The sequence below is a fragment of the Canis aureus genome, chromosome 29 (genome assembly GCF_053574225.1).
Source record: "Canis aureus isolate CA01 chromosome 29, VMU_Caureus_v.1.0, whole genome shotgun sequence".
NCBI classification, from domain to species: domain Eukaryota; kingdom Metazoa; phylum Chordata; class Mammalia; order Carnivora; family Canidae; genus Canis; species Canis aureus.
The window spans coordinates 40,943,865-40,960,553 of NC_135639.1; the positions used below are offsets into that span (position 1 = coordinate 40,943,865).

The following is a 16,689-nucleotide window of genomic DNA, read 5'->3' on the forward strand; positions in this document are numbered from 1 at the left end:
CCTGTAAAGCACACTCAGCACCAGGGCCGATGGGCTTTGGCCCAGTTCTCTGTCTCTATCCACTCAGGTTCTCCCTGAGTTAATTTCAACAACCTATTTCCAAACTGTTTCAAGTTGTACCTATTTAGTGTAATGACAGCATTTCATATTAAGCAAACCAATGAGTTACGAATGTGAAAACATAAGAAATTAATGTTTTGAAGACTCCTGATTTTTTTTGGATGCTTTAGAAAGAGAAAAGGTAAGTTGCAAAAAAAATTGTTGAATTATGGATAAATCAACCATGCAATAGTTGAAAATTAGCAAAAATCTAGCATTCTGCTCTCAGATTACTTCAGAAGTGTCTTAAAATGTGTGTTTTGCTTTTAAAACCAAAACTGGAAATTATAAGTGTCATACTCAAAAACAAAAAAAGAATTGGTTTAATAAGACTCACAAAAGTTTTTTTTTTTAAGAGTAGTTTTTAGCGTGTGTGTGTGAGAGAGACAGACAGACAGACATTCCTTATTTTAGCTGGCTGTTGAATACTGGACTAGGCATAACCACTGCATACTCCACACTGTTAAAAGGGCTTTGGAATGGAGTCCATGTATCCTTGTTCCCAGGCCTGTGGACAGTAAATGGAGTCACTAACAGTAACAACATGTTTCACTGACTCCCTTTCCTTTTGATTCAGGGCCCCAGCCCCCTGGAAAGGTCTCCCAATATCCTATGTGGTGCTGTCATAAAGGAACAATTTCTAATTTATATGACCTCACAGCTAAGTAGATATGATAGTGTTACTGCCTCTTACACCCTTGTATCCACCAAGAGCCACCACCTTTGCCAGAAATCTCTGCCCTTCCTACTAAGCCCACTGCTACCACTTCCATACTCCAAGAAGCCCTGTGACAGCTGGACTTAGGAGGTGCCAAAATTGTATTGTGGTTGGTAAGAAAGGAGAGATAAAACCACAGAAAGCTTCTTGGCATAAAACAAAGAACTTGGGCCAGTTCTGTGCAACTGGAAGACACTGGGGAAGTTCAGCTGTGTGGGTCTCTGTTCCTTCATGTCTAAAATGAGGATAACCTCAGAGAATGGTTGCTGTGCCAGCAAGTCTAAGCACCTTACATGTGATTAGGTGACATTATTTTCTGTACTGTTAGAACCTAGTACTTTGGAAGCACAGAGAAGTTAAGGACCTGGACCACAACCATACACAAGTCGGTGAAGGAGTCAGGCTCCCATCCCAGGGAGTCTTTTTTTTTTTTTTTAATTATTTATTTATTTATGATAGTCACACAGAGAGAGAGAGAGAGAGAGAGAGAGAGAGAGAGAGAGAGGCAGAGACACAGGCAGAAGGAGAAGCAGGCTCCATGCACCGGGAGCCCGACGTGGGATTCGATCCCGGGTCTCCAGGATCGCGCCCTGGGCCAAAGGCAGGCGCTAAACCGCTGCGCCACCCAGGGATCCCCCATCCCGGGAGTCTTAATTAAGAGCCTGTATTCTTAGTTACTCATTCAAATTGAAAAGATGCTGGCTTGAAAGTTTTAAAACATTACACCAATCTTTAATTTAAATGAGGTTTGTGCACAGGATGCAAAATGACTGCTATGAGATCTCTAAATCAGAGGGCAGAGGTCAGGGAAGGCACCCTGATAGATTTGACACCTGAACGGTTTTGTATGCTGATGTGTGTAGCTAGAGCAAAAAAGGTGTGTGTATGTGTGACAGAGAGAGAAACAGAGAAAGAGAGGTGGGGGAGGATGGAGCGCTAGAGAAGGTGGCAAGGATCTAGTCACAGGGGGTGGGATATGCTATTAGCCTTTATGCTTTAGGAGAGAATTTCCCTGCTGCATATTATGTCCACTGTAGAAATCCACAGGCTTTTCATTTATATGGCGATACAGGGAACAAGACCTAGGTCATGGCTTTCATAGAATTTATGATGTAAGATAGACCATAAGTTTAAAAAGAAGACAACAGGCCCAAAATGCAGTCATTCAAACTAAGCCACACATCACAGACCCAAGACTTAACAGTTAGAGCTTTCCCAGGAACGAACGGAATCTTAAACCAGTCCATCGGTAATCATCTGGTCAGTACTAGTTAGGTCATCTAGACCCCAACTGTCCCCTGTAAGAAAGTAACCTTACAATAACCAACTTGCTTTTTTCTAATTTCCTGCTCCCTCTGCCTATAGTAATTTTTCATTTTGTACAGCTCCTCCGAGTTCCTTTCTATGTTAGACTCAATTCTGCCCAATATTTATGAATCATTGAATAAAGTCATTAAGATCTCAATTTACAAAAAAAAAAGACCTAAATTTACTCAGTTGAATTGTGCTTTTTTCCTTTTTTAACAGACATACACATAAAAAAGATACATTCAGATTTTAAGACGTGCTCTAAAAAAAGGGATCCCAGGGCTGCATTTTAGGCAGTTTGGTCCGGAAGTCCTGAGAAGGTGAATCTGAAGACGGAAGGACAGACAGGGCAGCCATGCAACCAGACGGCTGTAGGCAGAAGAAAAAGAGCTGTAGAAGTTTGCATGAGTGATGGCACCAGTGTCGGCATGGTGGGTCACAGGGCAGGAGGCAGGAAAGGCCAGACACTAGAGCCTTGTCACTCAAGGTAGAGTTATTTTAAGGGAGGTAGAAAAGCATTTGAAGGCTTTAAATCAATGGACATGAATTGGCTTGTATCCCAACAAGGCTCTTTGGGCCACTGGTGGAGAGTGGAGAACTTTGGTGGGGGTGACAGGAAGTGGCTGCAGAGAAGCTAGTCCAGGAACTGAGGTCCAGCCCGAGTATAGTAGAGTGACAGGTCAGAAACTAGATAGGAATGGTCTGAAGACTGAATGAGGGATGAAGGGAAGGCACTGTGCCCAGATCAATCTCTACAGAAGTCCTGATGTGAAGAGGAGCAGAAAAATAGGGTAGCAAAGCGAAAGGGGGTGAGAGTGCCTTTTAAGGACGGGAATTACTAGAGCATGTTTGCTGCTAAGAATAATTCAGTAGAGAGGGAAAGATAATGATGAAGAAATGAAGGTGATAATGAGAAGTCTGAAAAAAGATGCAAGAAGGTGGAAGTGTTGGCCTCCGAGACAAGAAGTGGGAGGCCAGAGGCCACAGACTAAACACACACTAAAGTCTTTCAAGAGTCCTGAAAAATGAACATGCTCGCCTTTAAGTAGCAGCCCCGTAACTTACTTGAACACGAAAACCTTTATTGGCATAGAACTTCTCAGTCTTCCCTCTGTAACCACTGGAGAGCAGAGTGGTTACAAAGTAAACACGGAGTCAGACTGCCCAGATTCAGACCCCCGCCCCACCACAGGTCAGTCAAGGAGCCCTGAGCACGTTACTTAGGGTCGCTGTGCCTCAGTTTGAGGGGAGAACAGTTCTTACCAAAGTGGCAAAAACTCTGTGAGCTCATACAAAGCACCGAATGCCTGGCATGGGGTAAGCACTCAATGAATCTTGCTACTAATTCAACAGAGAGCCAGCTAGAATTGGTACTAGTTACTGAGTCACTGAAGGGTTGTAGGAAGGGCAGAGGCAGGATCATTACTTGGGCTGCACCATCTGCCCCTCTACTTCCTCATCTCTGTCTTCCCTTAGAGGTCTCCTGGGGTCATCCTGGTTCCCTTCTCTCATAGTAACCACCTGGGGCTTGGCCGGCCTCATTCTTGATGTGCCCTGCATCCCATCTGTCACTGCTCTTGTGGAGAGTTGGGTATTTGTTTAGGTCTCTAAGGCAGCTGATAATGGATGGAGGGGGGACATATAAGAGTCATCTCAGAAAGCTTGTAAGAAAACCATCTCCCTCATGGTTCTAATTCTATTTGAGAATCACCTTTTCCCTCTCACCTCTTCTGGGAAAACAGGAGCCTCAGAGAGTTTAGGCAACTTGCTGTAGGTGAGGCAACTAGTGTGAAGCCAGGGTTCCACTTTAGGTATCGGAGCCCAAGCTCACACTACTACAGTAATTTCAGAGTGCTATATGTGGTTTCCTTAGGACACATTTTGAGGATCATGAATATTGCATTCCAGAGGACAGAAACAGCATAGATGTAGGCCCTAGCCATTAATTTACCCAGCCCAACATTTATTGAATGCCTACCTCCCAGGCATTACCTAGGAGTTAGGACAGGTTCTTCCATCCAAGGGCTTCCAGAATGAAGCATCTAAAAGAGAACACAGGGTACCTCACAGAACAATATTAAAAGGCAGACAACATGCCTGTCTTATAAGACATTATATCCTGTGGAAAAAAGTGGGAAGTGAACAAATGAATAAAATGAGTTAGCAAGCAAGCACTGGCTATGTGAAAGAAAAAGTCACCGCAGGGAAAGCTCATCAGAGAATTATCTGAGCTAGGTCTTAGGCAATGAGGAGTTAAAATAGGCAAATGCAGGAGTAAGCAACCGAGGCATTGTACACAGAGATGCCATGGTGGAGGTTCAGCTGGAATGAGGTGAACAGTGGGAATGTTACATGAACTAGAACCAAAACAAAATGTTTATCTGTTCTAATTCTTAAAAAAAAAAAAAAAAAAAAAAGGTGGGGGGATGCCAGGGTGGCTCAGGGCATGATCCTAGAGTCGTGGGATCGAGTCCCATGTTGGGCTCCCTGCATGGAGCCTGCTTCTCCCTCTGCCTATATCTCTACCTCTCTTTGGGTGTCTCTCATGGATAAATAAAATATTTTAAAAATATCAGTATTGGTTTTTGGGGCATTTCTCTCAAATGATGAATTATTACCAACCAAAGGGTGGTAATACTTGGACTACTTGGGATATAAAAAATTACTTGAAGGTCAGAGCATACAGAAGTTCTCAGGTGGGAGTCAATACACAATTGCTCCTTTGCTCCTGGATACTTCTCTACATTAAACCATTTCTATTCCTTTCCAAAGTTAAAGTCAGCAATTCCATTTGCTTACACTGATTACTTTTATAAAAGTATATGAAGTCATCATTATAGTAGCCCTGTGAGACCATCTCCCATCCTTATGTGACAAAGAAGCGCCAGGCTCACCAAAATTGAGACTTATCCAAGATTGCCCAAATTCGCCATCTTGAGCTCAGGCTAACCTGGATTCACAGGATTCAATAGGTCCCACCCTCTCTGGAACCTTGTCTTGTCAACACACGTGCTTTTTAGTTCCTCTTTTTTCATTTGTCTGACCTTTCAGTCTTTTTCCTCAAGACATGTCGTGATTCTCTGTATTTCCTGCCAACTTCTAAAGTCCTCGTTACTGCTGTTTCACCACTCACTGGATCCTTAGCAAACAGAACTATGCCCCCACCTGTCCAGGTAACTAAGTCTTACATATATTACCCAACAGGAATCCCTTTTCTTCTGTCCACAAAATGATACTAATGGAAATGGGTTTATGAGTCATACAGGCAGATGATGCAGACCTCACGATGGAAGAGACTGGAGAGGTGTACAGGCAGTAAAGGAGAAATTACTCCTTTCCCTCCCATCCTGAAACAAAGTGGCAAGCTGATGCCATACCTGATGTATGTTCCATCATGGTCTCTTCAAACTATGATGAACAAACTGGAAAATAGACTGGATATGCTTTCCCTGCACAACCACTTGTGTGCTGCCAAATCCTTAGGGCTCATCCCCAAATGCTACTCTTGGCCATTTTGCCCAGCTAATGGCAACCTGAGTCCTCTCCTTCCTTTATTGTTCAAAAAGGATCTCAGCTCTCTCAGCTATCTTTGGCTGCCCAGTCACCAGTCTCCACCGCCAGTCTAACCAGCTTACTCCCACTATCCATGTACCTCCTAAAACAAAGGTCTGGTCACATTACTCTTCCCCACAAACTACAAATTCCTACTGCCTTTAAAATGAAGACAATTCCTCCAAATGTTTCAAGTCTTTCAGACTTATCTGTCATATTCTCCTCCTAGACCACATTCATGCCAGGCCATTCCACATTCCTTGCCCATGCACACACTTTTAAACCTCCTTGCCTTTCCCTTAACCTGGGATTACCCTTCCTTATACCAAGGCTCAAAAAATGCCTCCTCTGCAAAATTCTCATTTCATCTGATCAATCCCTGTGTTCCTTCAGCATGGTTCTTGTTCCTCTTCACAAGAGTATTTCAATCAGGCTGACCAGACTGTCATCCATTTTTGTATCTTTCCTTACCCCAGCTTCCAACTTAGGATCTTAGACATAAATGGATTCACCAGTTGACAAAATTAAATGTTGGAAGTCCAGCATTAACAAGGCATATTTTAAGTATTTTAGTTTCAAATGAAGTCCACAGATTCATTAGCTGTAAAGTTAATTCATTAGCTGTAAAGCTAAAAAAAGTTTAAACCACAAAATCAGTACAAATCAATTTTTACTTACATGAAGTCAATGCACCTTTTAAGGTACAATACTAAAATAAATGGAGTACTTAGATTAACAAGGACGAACTATTCCCCTTTTATTTAGTGTCACTGGGGTATTACATCACTGGGGTATCAGAACTGGATACTGGATACCAACTGGTGGTGGATACTGACTCAACGCTTTAATGTCTTCTTCTGCCACCCACTGTCTTCCCGGAGGCCTCTCCAGTGACTGTGATAAAACACAGATTGCATGCACCAGCTTGGCAACCCCATCAGCTGATGGAGCAGCAGTGATCAGGTTAAAGACCTCCTTCCAGTCCTGTCCTCAGAGCAGGAGGTTTGAGTGCAGGCCAGGGTTGGGGATAGCATGGCTAAGATGGTTTTCTGGAGCAAGAGTTGAGTAAAGATAGAGGAGTGTCGTCATACAGAGGCATCCTGGATGTATATAGTGAGTGACCCTGATACTCACAGAGCAGCCTGGCCAGCACAGGCAAAGAGAAAATATGCATGACAAAGGTGAGAACATACTCAGGGCTGAAATCCTCAATTTATTCTGAAATAGATCCTTTTAAATTAATTTTTGCCAAGTGGCCATGATAGCTGCTCTCTCACATAGTTACCAAGAACTAGCTTAAGGGCACTAAAGAAAATTCCTTTTAGATAAACTTTCTCCAGAGACCTCAAGACCTCAAGAAAAGCAAGACTAGGTAAACCAGAAAACCAGCATGGTATTTTAAGCTCTTCACAATCTGTTTAAATCCAAATCTAAGAAACCTGTGCTAACACCACTACCCTTTTAATCCCAATCCACAGAATATCTTAAAATTGCCGGAAAAACTTTTTGCCACAAATCTACATTTTATTTTCAATGAAAAAACTCTTAATTTCATAATTTTCATACCACTTTTTTCTTTTTTATTTAAAATATTATAACCAATTAACATACTAGGTAACAATGTGTACATTCCAGTGGTGCATGTTTAATGACCAGGGCATGAATGATTTAAAAACCACAATAATTATCTCAGCATTCCCTACAAAGTGCCCCATTTTGTTTTTTTCTAGAGAGGAGAGGGAATGGAACACAGGGAAGGAACAGGAATGAAGAAGGAATGGCATCATAGAGGGAGAAAAGCAAATGTCAATTATCGTATGCAGGTTTCCAGGTTTTAAAACCCGTTGAACAGGATTAACTGTAATGAGAAAATAGATGTCACAGTCCAGGTAGACAGCTAGTTCAACTTCATCATTCAGCTAAAAGATTAAGAGCTTCTCAAAAATATACCAAATATCGGGCCTACAAAAGTAATTTATTTCTTTGTAAAATTTACTAAGATTTATTCCTTTTGTAAAATGTAAAGAATGGACTGGTATCACGAGCAGGTTTCTACTTATAAAAACAGACAGTAATAATGTTCAACGAACACATCTAACACAATTTTCCAAGATATACAATGAAAGATTTTCCACATGAGTCTCTCTTACTGATGCAAGGTATATATTTTACACACTTATTGGTACTGTGTCAACATTGGCTATAAAGTATTTAACACACATTTATAATTCACACTCAGTAAAGAGCTTACAATAAGGGCAATAGCTTACTTGGGAAAGCATAGAAAATTAGTGTGAGGTAGTTCAATAAAAATCTAGTTTAATTTGTAAATTATTGTGAGAATAGAACATTGTGCAAAATTAATCCACAGGTAACATTTCTCGGAAGTTTCAGGAACGAAGAGAATCTAAACTAGAAATGGCCATAAGTTGTTACTCTTACTAGACTCTCCTTAAGAGCACTTAACTAAGAGAGCAGTTAGTTTGAAATTAATTAGGACTTTTGTTTTCCTTGTGATTTCTCTAATCGTACCCCAAACTATACATTTCTGCTTCAATGCCCTTTACATCTTCATCATTCTTATTATTAAGGAAAAATCAGTTTCCTCTGATTCAGGAAAAACCTAAGAGAGATCATAGAAACACAGGTACACTAACATGTAAAGACACGGAGGCAACATTTAAGAGGGCTGCTAATCATGGAACAGTGGTGTTTGGTTTTTCTACTGATAAGAGAAGTTTACTGGGGTCATGGGGCTTCATGCATTCACTCTACAGCTAATGTGTGACTAATGAACAACACCCACAAACAAACTACAACAGTATTTTTGAAAACAGACTATGTCTTTATCTCAAAATGTTGTACAGGCTTGTGCCTAGGCAACACTGAGTAGTTACATCTTCATATGTGTAGCACATACTGGCCGATAGTGTAAACCAAGTCTTGTTTATAACCCCGAAACAGTTTCACTTGCCCACCTCTGATCTCACTATGAGCTGATGTCCTCTTCACCTTCATCTTTTTAGACAAAACAGGATTAACATGGAACAGAATAACGCAAGGGCTTATGGGAAAGTTTGCTGCTTTGCATACCATCAAGTTTCTCTATACTACAAAGGGGGCTATATGGGAGCCTCCTCATTTAAGAGGCTGGCATTTCTCTTAGTCTGGTGTGAAGCACTGTGCCAACCTGGAAGAGTACACACCAGGAATAATCAGCAGCCAAGGGTGTGTGACAAAACGAGAACTGTTCAGCAAACAGTATGAAAGAGTTGAGATGCTCTATTTATATATATAATTAAGCAATCCCAACACCACAATCATTTTACAAATGATTAGAAAGTAACAGAGTAGTAACCAGGAAGAACTATGTAGAAAGAATTACTGTCTCTTTCCTATAAAGCTGAATAATAAAATAATACAGTTAATAATAAATCTTAATCAAAATGATTTTCTGACAGTAAGATGATGAGTATATTAAATATATAAAGTTGAAAAACCAAAGTTATGAGAAGCAAGGTGGCTTTACATAAGTACTGCTTAATAGAAATCTTATTTGCAATTTCTTAAAAAAAAAAAAAACCCCACACCAATGTTTAAGATGTTTTAAAGGTTCAAAAGGTTTATAAAATAAAAAGAACCAGTACATCTTTAGCTTAATAGATTTATGTAATGAGGGAAAGTTGTATTTAGATATTGTATTTTAAAAACCTAGGGCACCTAACATTTAACAGACTGTTTTCAGGATAGAATTTGTTAAGAATTTTAGTCTGCATTGACTAATAAGAATTCCTTTTCTCTGGATCAACTGAAACATGCTGGCTGGCAAGGGGGAGCTGGCATTTACAACAAATGATACAGTAAGAACACCTGGTTTTCCTTGCTTAATCTGTATCAATAGAGATGGCTTACTGGCAATCAAACATAAAATATGAGAAACTTCTGAAAGCATGTCAGTTGTTAAAGTGCAACAGTGAAATAATCTATCCTAGGGAAAATAAAGCTGATTAACTGCCGAACTAATATAAACTAAGAACACACTCATGCTCAAATTTCCACTAAAATTGCAAATCCAATTGTTTCTATAACTCGAGGTGTAACATTCTCAAAACTCTAATTTGCTTATTAATAAAATTAACACACCATGTTGTATGAGTAGAAGAGGGATTGATAAAAAGGTTGATAACTTCAAGAGGCTAGAACTCACAACTGGAAACCATCAAAAACAAACTTGCTATTTCAAAGCATACAAAAAGGCTAATGTATTTTAATCCTAAATATTGCACATTAACAATAACCTAAAATACCTAACTCAAAAGGCATTTTGCACTAAATATATGAAGAACATGCCAAGCGAACTCTCAGACACTGCATATTGAGATGTACCAGTTCTTGCTCCTGTTGGTCATTAATTCCCATGGACTTTCTGCCTAGAATCTTGTCACTTACTTACATATGCATTTCCCAGTTCATTACATGAAATCCTTCTTGTTCCAAAAATAACAAAAAATGTCTGGGGGCAATACAGAGAATGTATTTCAGAGATAGAGACCTCAATGGCATTTACTTAAGAAAAATTTGTTGTGGAGAAAGAATTCTGCAGGTATAAAATGTAAACAGTTAACATACACTTGATAGGAGCAGCACCATTCTTACACTACTCAACATCCACATTGCATGTTTTATTGAAAATTAGGTATAAAAAAACAAAGACTCAGACTAAATAACCACTACTTATGCCTGCTCTGCTCAATGTGAAGAAACAGTCCTTAGAAAATGATATCCTATATATGGCTGTGTGCTACTATTTTCAGATGAACGGTATATTGCTCATTTGATACATCACCTACAGAAATTGAAGTAGGCTTTGGAACCTCCCAACAGCTAGTATAAATATGATTATGCTACAGTTAGAATCAAATGGCCAGAAACACCTTGAGAACTGGTGCTCCCCTGACTGACACTGTGATAGGAAACCAGAAAGGTCCAAGGGCCTGAGGCTGCAGGAAAGGGAAAGACCAGACTCTAGACCACTGCTGGGACCTACAGCCTGAGTAGATTAACTCTGTGTACAAAAACAGGCTCATAGCTAGTAGAAGTGAACCATCTGTTTATTTGCATTGAAATGTATTATTCATGAAGTATCCTCTTGACTTTATGTAATCATAAGCTTTGAGCATGCCACAAATTTGTAAAAATACCATATTCTTTTTACTTTACTTTTGTTGTGTGGGGTTGGGGAATAGGAGGGTGGTGGTAGACGCCCATCATCTTCAAAGACATGCTCTAAGTTATTCTGCCATTTAGATGATGGGACTTTCGCCAAAGAACAATTGTAGGATGCCTACCAACTGTTATAATTAAATTAGGATTGGCAAGTAGCAAATATTGGAGGTTTTTTAACACGTTCATCATTTACAGTAGTTATTCCTGAATACAACTGGCTACAGGTTATTTTCCCTCACTCCTCTGGGGTTATTTCATTGATAAGCACATAACCCTGAAGGATAGCATCATGAACAAAACATTTAAAATAAAATTCTAATTAAAAAAACTATAAAATCTTAAATAATTCATGATATAGGCAAGTCACCACATAATAGTTGCTTAAACAAAATCTTAGAAATTCAGTAAAAAAAAAAAAAAAATCAGCAGCATAAGATAAAGCAAATATGCAAAAATTTTAAACCATGATAAAATAATTAGGTTTACATTATACAGTTAATTACAGCAAAAATACAATACAGTTTTGTTGCTGTTTTAAAACACAACTTAAGTTTTAAATTACATCACTTGAAATTAAAAAAAATAAACTACTTTACTACAAAATGAATTCTACATTTTTGAAAAATCACTCAAAAATAAGACCACTGAATTGTTTTCAAAGTAGTTCTATCAATGACTAAATGACTCCCCATCCCCCCACCCCCCAAAGGCCCAAGTAGTCATCTACAGCAGCCCAGAGGTCCAGCTGATGCTTCTAAACTGCTGTCTGTATCTGAGGCCAAAGTTGGATCTGTTGACATTGAAGACACATCATTGACAGATGATGACGACGATGGATGCTGAGAGCCATTGATCACTGCTGCACCTGTGCTATGAGAAACAAAACAGCAAATCAGTTGCAGACAGAGTTGCATGCCGAGCTGCCTATACTGTATTGGCTACCTCTAGAGATCAATAATTTTTTTCTCTTGGCTTTGAAAAGGCTCATTAGATTGTGTATGAATAATACTGATAAAACATGCAAAACTGTCTGTACTGCATTTTGTTGGAGAGAGGATCTCAAAGGGATATATGGCCCAAAAGGTTAAAAGACTACTGCCCTAATAAAAATTACTTATCTTTTCACTGTAAACTCCAAACAATATCCTGGCACATCTTTTTTAAAAAAGATTTTAAAACATAAAACATAAAAGTACAAGAAGATTATTTCCTTTACTGGAAGTAAGTTAGCTATAGCTAACAAGCATTTCCTGGATATGTATCAATATAATATATATACATACATACATATACTTACCTATTTATTTATGATTTATTTATTTATTCATGAGAGGGAGACAGAGAGAGAGAGAGAGAGAGAGAGAGAGAGAGAGAGAGAGAGAGGCAGAGACATAGGTAGAGAAGCAGGCTCCATGCAGGGAGCCTGATGTGGGACTCAATCCCAGGACTCCAGGATCATGCCCTGGGCTGAAGGTAGGTGCTAAACTGCTGAGCCACCTGGGGAATCCCCTCATGCCTCTATTTTTTAATTAAAATTTCCTTTTATCCAAACTTCTTAATCTGATAAAAATTAACTTTTATTTTTTTAATTTTAAAATTATTTTTAAAGTAATCTCTATACCCAAAGTAGGGCTTAAACTTACAACCTTGAGATCCAAAGTCACATGCTCTACCCAACTGAGCCAGCCCTGGTGCCCCAAAAACTAACTTTTAAATGCATTATATAGGTAACTTTTTCATTTGAAAATCAAATACCTATGGAAAAAAAGGTACCTGTTTCCCCTGAACTTTAAAGCAATCTAGTAAATTCTGAATTATCTGAATGGCAATAATAAGGAAAATCATTCATTTCTGGTAGCTGGGTCATTTCCCTCTCAGGTGAGTCTCTATACACTCAAAGGCATGCAAACTCACTGTATATTAGCCAAACTGAAATAAAGATAGGAAAGTGGGGAAAATAATGTATTTCATTTTAAAAAATCAAGTTGAAATGGTATTGTGATTATCTCATATTCTAATTTGTCAAAGATTTTTCTTCTGTTTTTGCACATAATTAAGAACTGAATATTTTTGTAACAGGTTGATTTACTAAAATAACACTCTCCTCTGCAAGCTAATAACTGAGAATCCAGAAAATGTCTAGAAACCTGCATTCCTGTCCTTGCCACTATTTTATAACTACAGTCAAGTGTTCTTTAAAATGCCATTTCTTTTTTTTTGTTTTAAGGTTTTATTTATTTATTCATGAGAGACATAGGCAGAGGGAGAAGCAGGCTCCATGTAGGAAGCCCGACGTGGGACTCGATCCCAGGTCTCCAGGATCACGCCCTGGGCTGAAGGTGGCGCTAAACCGCTGCGCCACCCAGGCTGCCCAAGATGCCATTTCTTTAAATTAAGAAGAGATACAACTGCTCCATCTCATGAAATTAAGTTCACTCAAACATTCAACTCTTAGAATGTGCCACTCACTAGGATAGTATTCTTTTTTATTTTTATCTAAAAAAAAAAAAAATTTTTAGGATAGTATTCTGAAGTATAAAAGTTTTCCAAATAATGGACTTTTCAAATCCCACTTGGATCTCCAACAAGAACAATTTAGTTATGCTACTACCGTACATCAATACAAAGCCAATCAACTCAGCTATTAAAGTATTTATAACACAGCTTTTGTTACAACTAAATTTTAAGTATAAGGTCAAAATTAATTTATGTTTTCAATAGTATCGATATTATAATTTAGAAGACTGCACTCCTGATCAAGGATTTAAAAAATAAAAAATTTTAAAGATGCACAAATATAACCAAAAATGTTATAGAGAGCCACAGAAATTATTTAAATATATGTTTATAGTACAACAAAATGGGCATTTGAAACTATAATTAAAAATCTTACCCACAGGATATATATATTTTTTTTCTTAAAACGGAGAAGAGTTTTAAAGGGATGATTAAAATGGCATCGTTTTACTCAAATTCAAGACTTATCTGTTGAAATACTACTTGGCCTTCAAGGTTCAATTCAAATTTCATCTCTTTCCTAAAGCTGCCCTAACCTCTGTAGCTAAAAGTCTCTGCTGCCAGCCAAAGGCCATATTGGATACTGGAAAAACCGGGTTATCTGAAGCTACTGGTAAACATGGCTTCAGGTTAGTGACTTTTTTACATAATATATTTGTAATCTTATATTCATTTAATAATTTTGAACTTCAGTTTCCTCACATGTAAAATGTGCATAATAATCCCTTTCATGAGGTCTTAGGTAAGGTTTGAAAGAAATAAAAGTACATAAACCATAAGGTGCCTGTCATGTAGTATGTATTTCATACAAGTTACCTGTCATTTAACTTTTCCCCCTCAATGCTTTATGCTTTTACAAGTACTAAAATTAAGTGTAAGATAGCTTATGATAAATGTCTAACTCCTGCAAACCGCTTTTCTTGTTAGAGATGGAACAATTTCTAATGGCAGTTTTAATGTTACTGCCTTAGTTCAACAAATCAAAAACACCAAAATGAGAAGATGGTAACTTAGTTATCACATGTACCAAATTTTGCAATAAAGCCTTAGTTTATCCAGAGTAAAGTGTTAAAATTCTGATAAGTATACTTAATTGTGAAAAAATTCTTCTTTAAAGAGAACAATGTCGGGATCCCTGGGTGGCGCAGTGGTTTAGCGCCTGCCTTTGGCCCAGGGCGTGATCCTGGAGACCCGGGATCGAATCCCACGTCGGGCTCCCAGTGCATGGAGCCTGCTTCTCCCTCTGCCTGTGTCTCTGCCTCTCTCTCTCTCTCTCTGTGACTATCATAAATAAATAAAAATTAAAAAAAAAAAAAAAAGAGAACAATGTCAATAGAAAAAGGTCTTAAATTTCCCTTCTTCATTGGGATGTCAGTACTATAGAAAAAGATGTATATTTTATAAAGTCAGTTATGGATATATTAGCATGATGTATTGATACAATAGTGTATCAGTGCTTTCAAATTTAACTAACCAAATTATACTCCCTATACTTTTAAAACTTTCAATAATAACAGTAGTAAATATGGGGAAAACTACAGGATTCGTGCAACTGAAGATTACAACAGAAGAAGCAAACTGTATAACCTTAACCAAGCTTATATTGTAACCAACCTAAAGGAGAGGGCTGCCCCCGTATAACTCCATTCTTGGTTCTCTCCTCCAAGTCCATAACTTCTTTGTATATCAACTCTGAAAAAAAGGTGAACAAAAATAAACTTTTCAAAGTCTAAGAGCCAATCTCACAGTTATCTATGTTTTAAGTAAAACATTTTTACACACATTAACTATTTCTGATAGTGTCCTCTCAATGGCAAAAACTCCCTTAATTGTCAGTCGAAGATTCAAAAGTGTTAACCACAATTCCCTGATCCTGAACCATGAACTATACTGAAAGAAACAAAATCTCTGCTATAACTAATGTTCCTAAAGTTCGGTTAAGGATAGAGCTAGGATTGGAAGCCTCATCATTTTTCACTCCACCAGTTCTTTGTACTGTACCATGTAATTCTACACATAGTATGACAAATGCTCAATTCTGTCTCACATTTGTCCTATTCACATCTAATTCCTGAGCTGTGGCATAGTACTGGCACATTGTAGGTGCTTATCTAGATATCTGTTATAAGATTTAAATGCAAGTGTGTATGGAAGCTTCTTTAATAAGAATGGAATATAAATATGTTTTTATTTTTTTAAAAAGCAGGTAGCTACCCTTCAACTCCTTATGATTTGAAGTATGACATGCTATCACAGATTTCTCCATGGGGATCTTTTTTACTAGACTTCTGTATAGTGGATGGACTGCTATAAGCAGTGCTCCAACTGAAGAGATACCAGATGCTGCTCTGAGGATGTTATTATATCCCTCCTGCCCTGTGTTCTTCTATGTCAAGTGTGATGCACCTTGTGAGTCTGAATGTCTACTTCAGAAGAACCTTCCAGTGGATGCTACATCACCATTATTCATCTTTGATCATGGAATCCTTTGAAAAATGCATAAGAACAACGAACCCTCTTCTAAGAAAAATGTACAAGCAGAAAATGTTCACAGAATTTCAAGGAATCTAATTACTTAAATTAAACTGAGAAAGAATCTCTAATTAGAAGGTAAAATAAGTGGGAATGTCACAAGGAACAAGAGCTAGAGACACCAAAGTTTGCTTGCTATGGTAATCTTTTTTGGTCTTGGAAAGAGAAAAATACGAAGTCTGAATAGAGGAAAGAATGGAAGATTCTTTTCTTGAAAGAAACAAAAAAGCAATGATAAGTATTCTAAATAGGAGGATTTTTTTTTTTATATATAAAGAGAAAACACCCATTTGTGAAAAGATATTAGGGCAGAGGAACCAAAGCTAATTAGGAGTACTAACTAGTAGACAAAGTAACCTGTAAGTTAATGGCTCTGGAATGGATTTTTCTGCTATAATGCTGAAACTGTCAAGCAGATCTTTAAAAAAAGCAGTTTGTGGGTAACTGAGCTACACTTGGACTAGGAGAAAAAGATAGAATAAAGGTAAACATGTTTACAGTAATCAAAAATCACAGATACATCTTTACACACAAACAAAAATACAGTTGACTCCTGAATGGAGAAAAATCAGAGAGGAAGACAAACTATGAGAAACTGTGGACTCTGGGAAACAAACAGAGGGTTGCTGAAGGACAGGTGGGTGGGGATGATGGGGTAACTGAGTGATGGGCATTAAGGAGGGCACCTGATGAGCACTGGGTATTATACTATATGCTGGCAAATTAAATTTAAATAA

At 38.2% G+C, this 16,689-nt stretch overlaps 1 protein-coding gene across 10 annotated transcripts in view; it reads right to left on the reverse strand.

Annotated features, from left to right (window-relative positions):
- Positions 1–7,234: 7,234 nt before the first annotated feature.
- Positions 7,235–16,689, reverse strand: part of MAPK8 (mitogen-activated protein kinase 8) — an 86,640-nt gene continuing 77,185 nt past the window's right edge. For 8 of the 10 annotated variants that reach the window (XM_077878634.1, XM_077878642.1, XM_077878637.1 and 5 more), the window contains 2 exons: positions 15,035–15,112; positions 7,235–11,768 (listed from right to left, as the gene is read on the reverse strand). In XM_077878634.1, the coding sequence (XP_077734760.1) occupies positions 11,623–11,768; positions 15,035–15,112 (224 nt within the window). In that variant the 3' untranslated portion in view covers positions 7,235–11,622. Of the gene's footprint in view, positions 11,774–15,034; positions 15,113–16,689 lie in introns of those variants that run through there. The other 2 variants (XM_077878640.1, XR_013368311.1) reach the window with 2 other exon arrangements.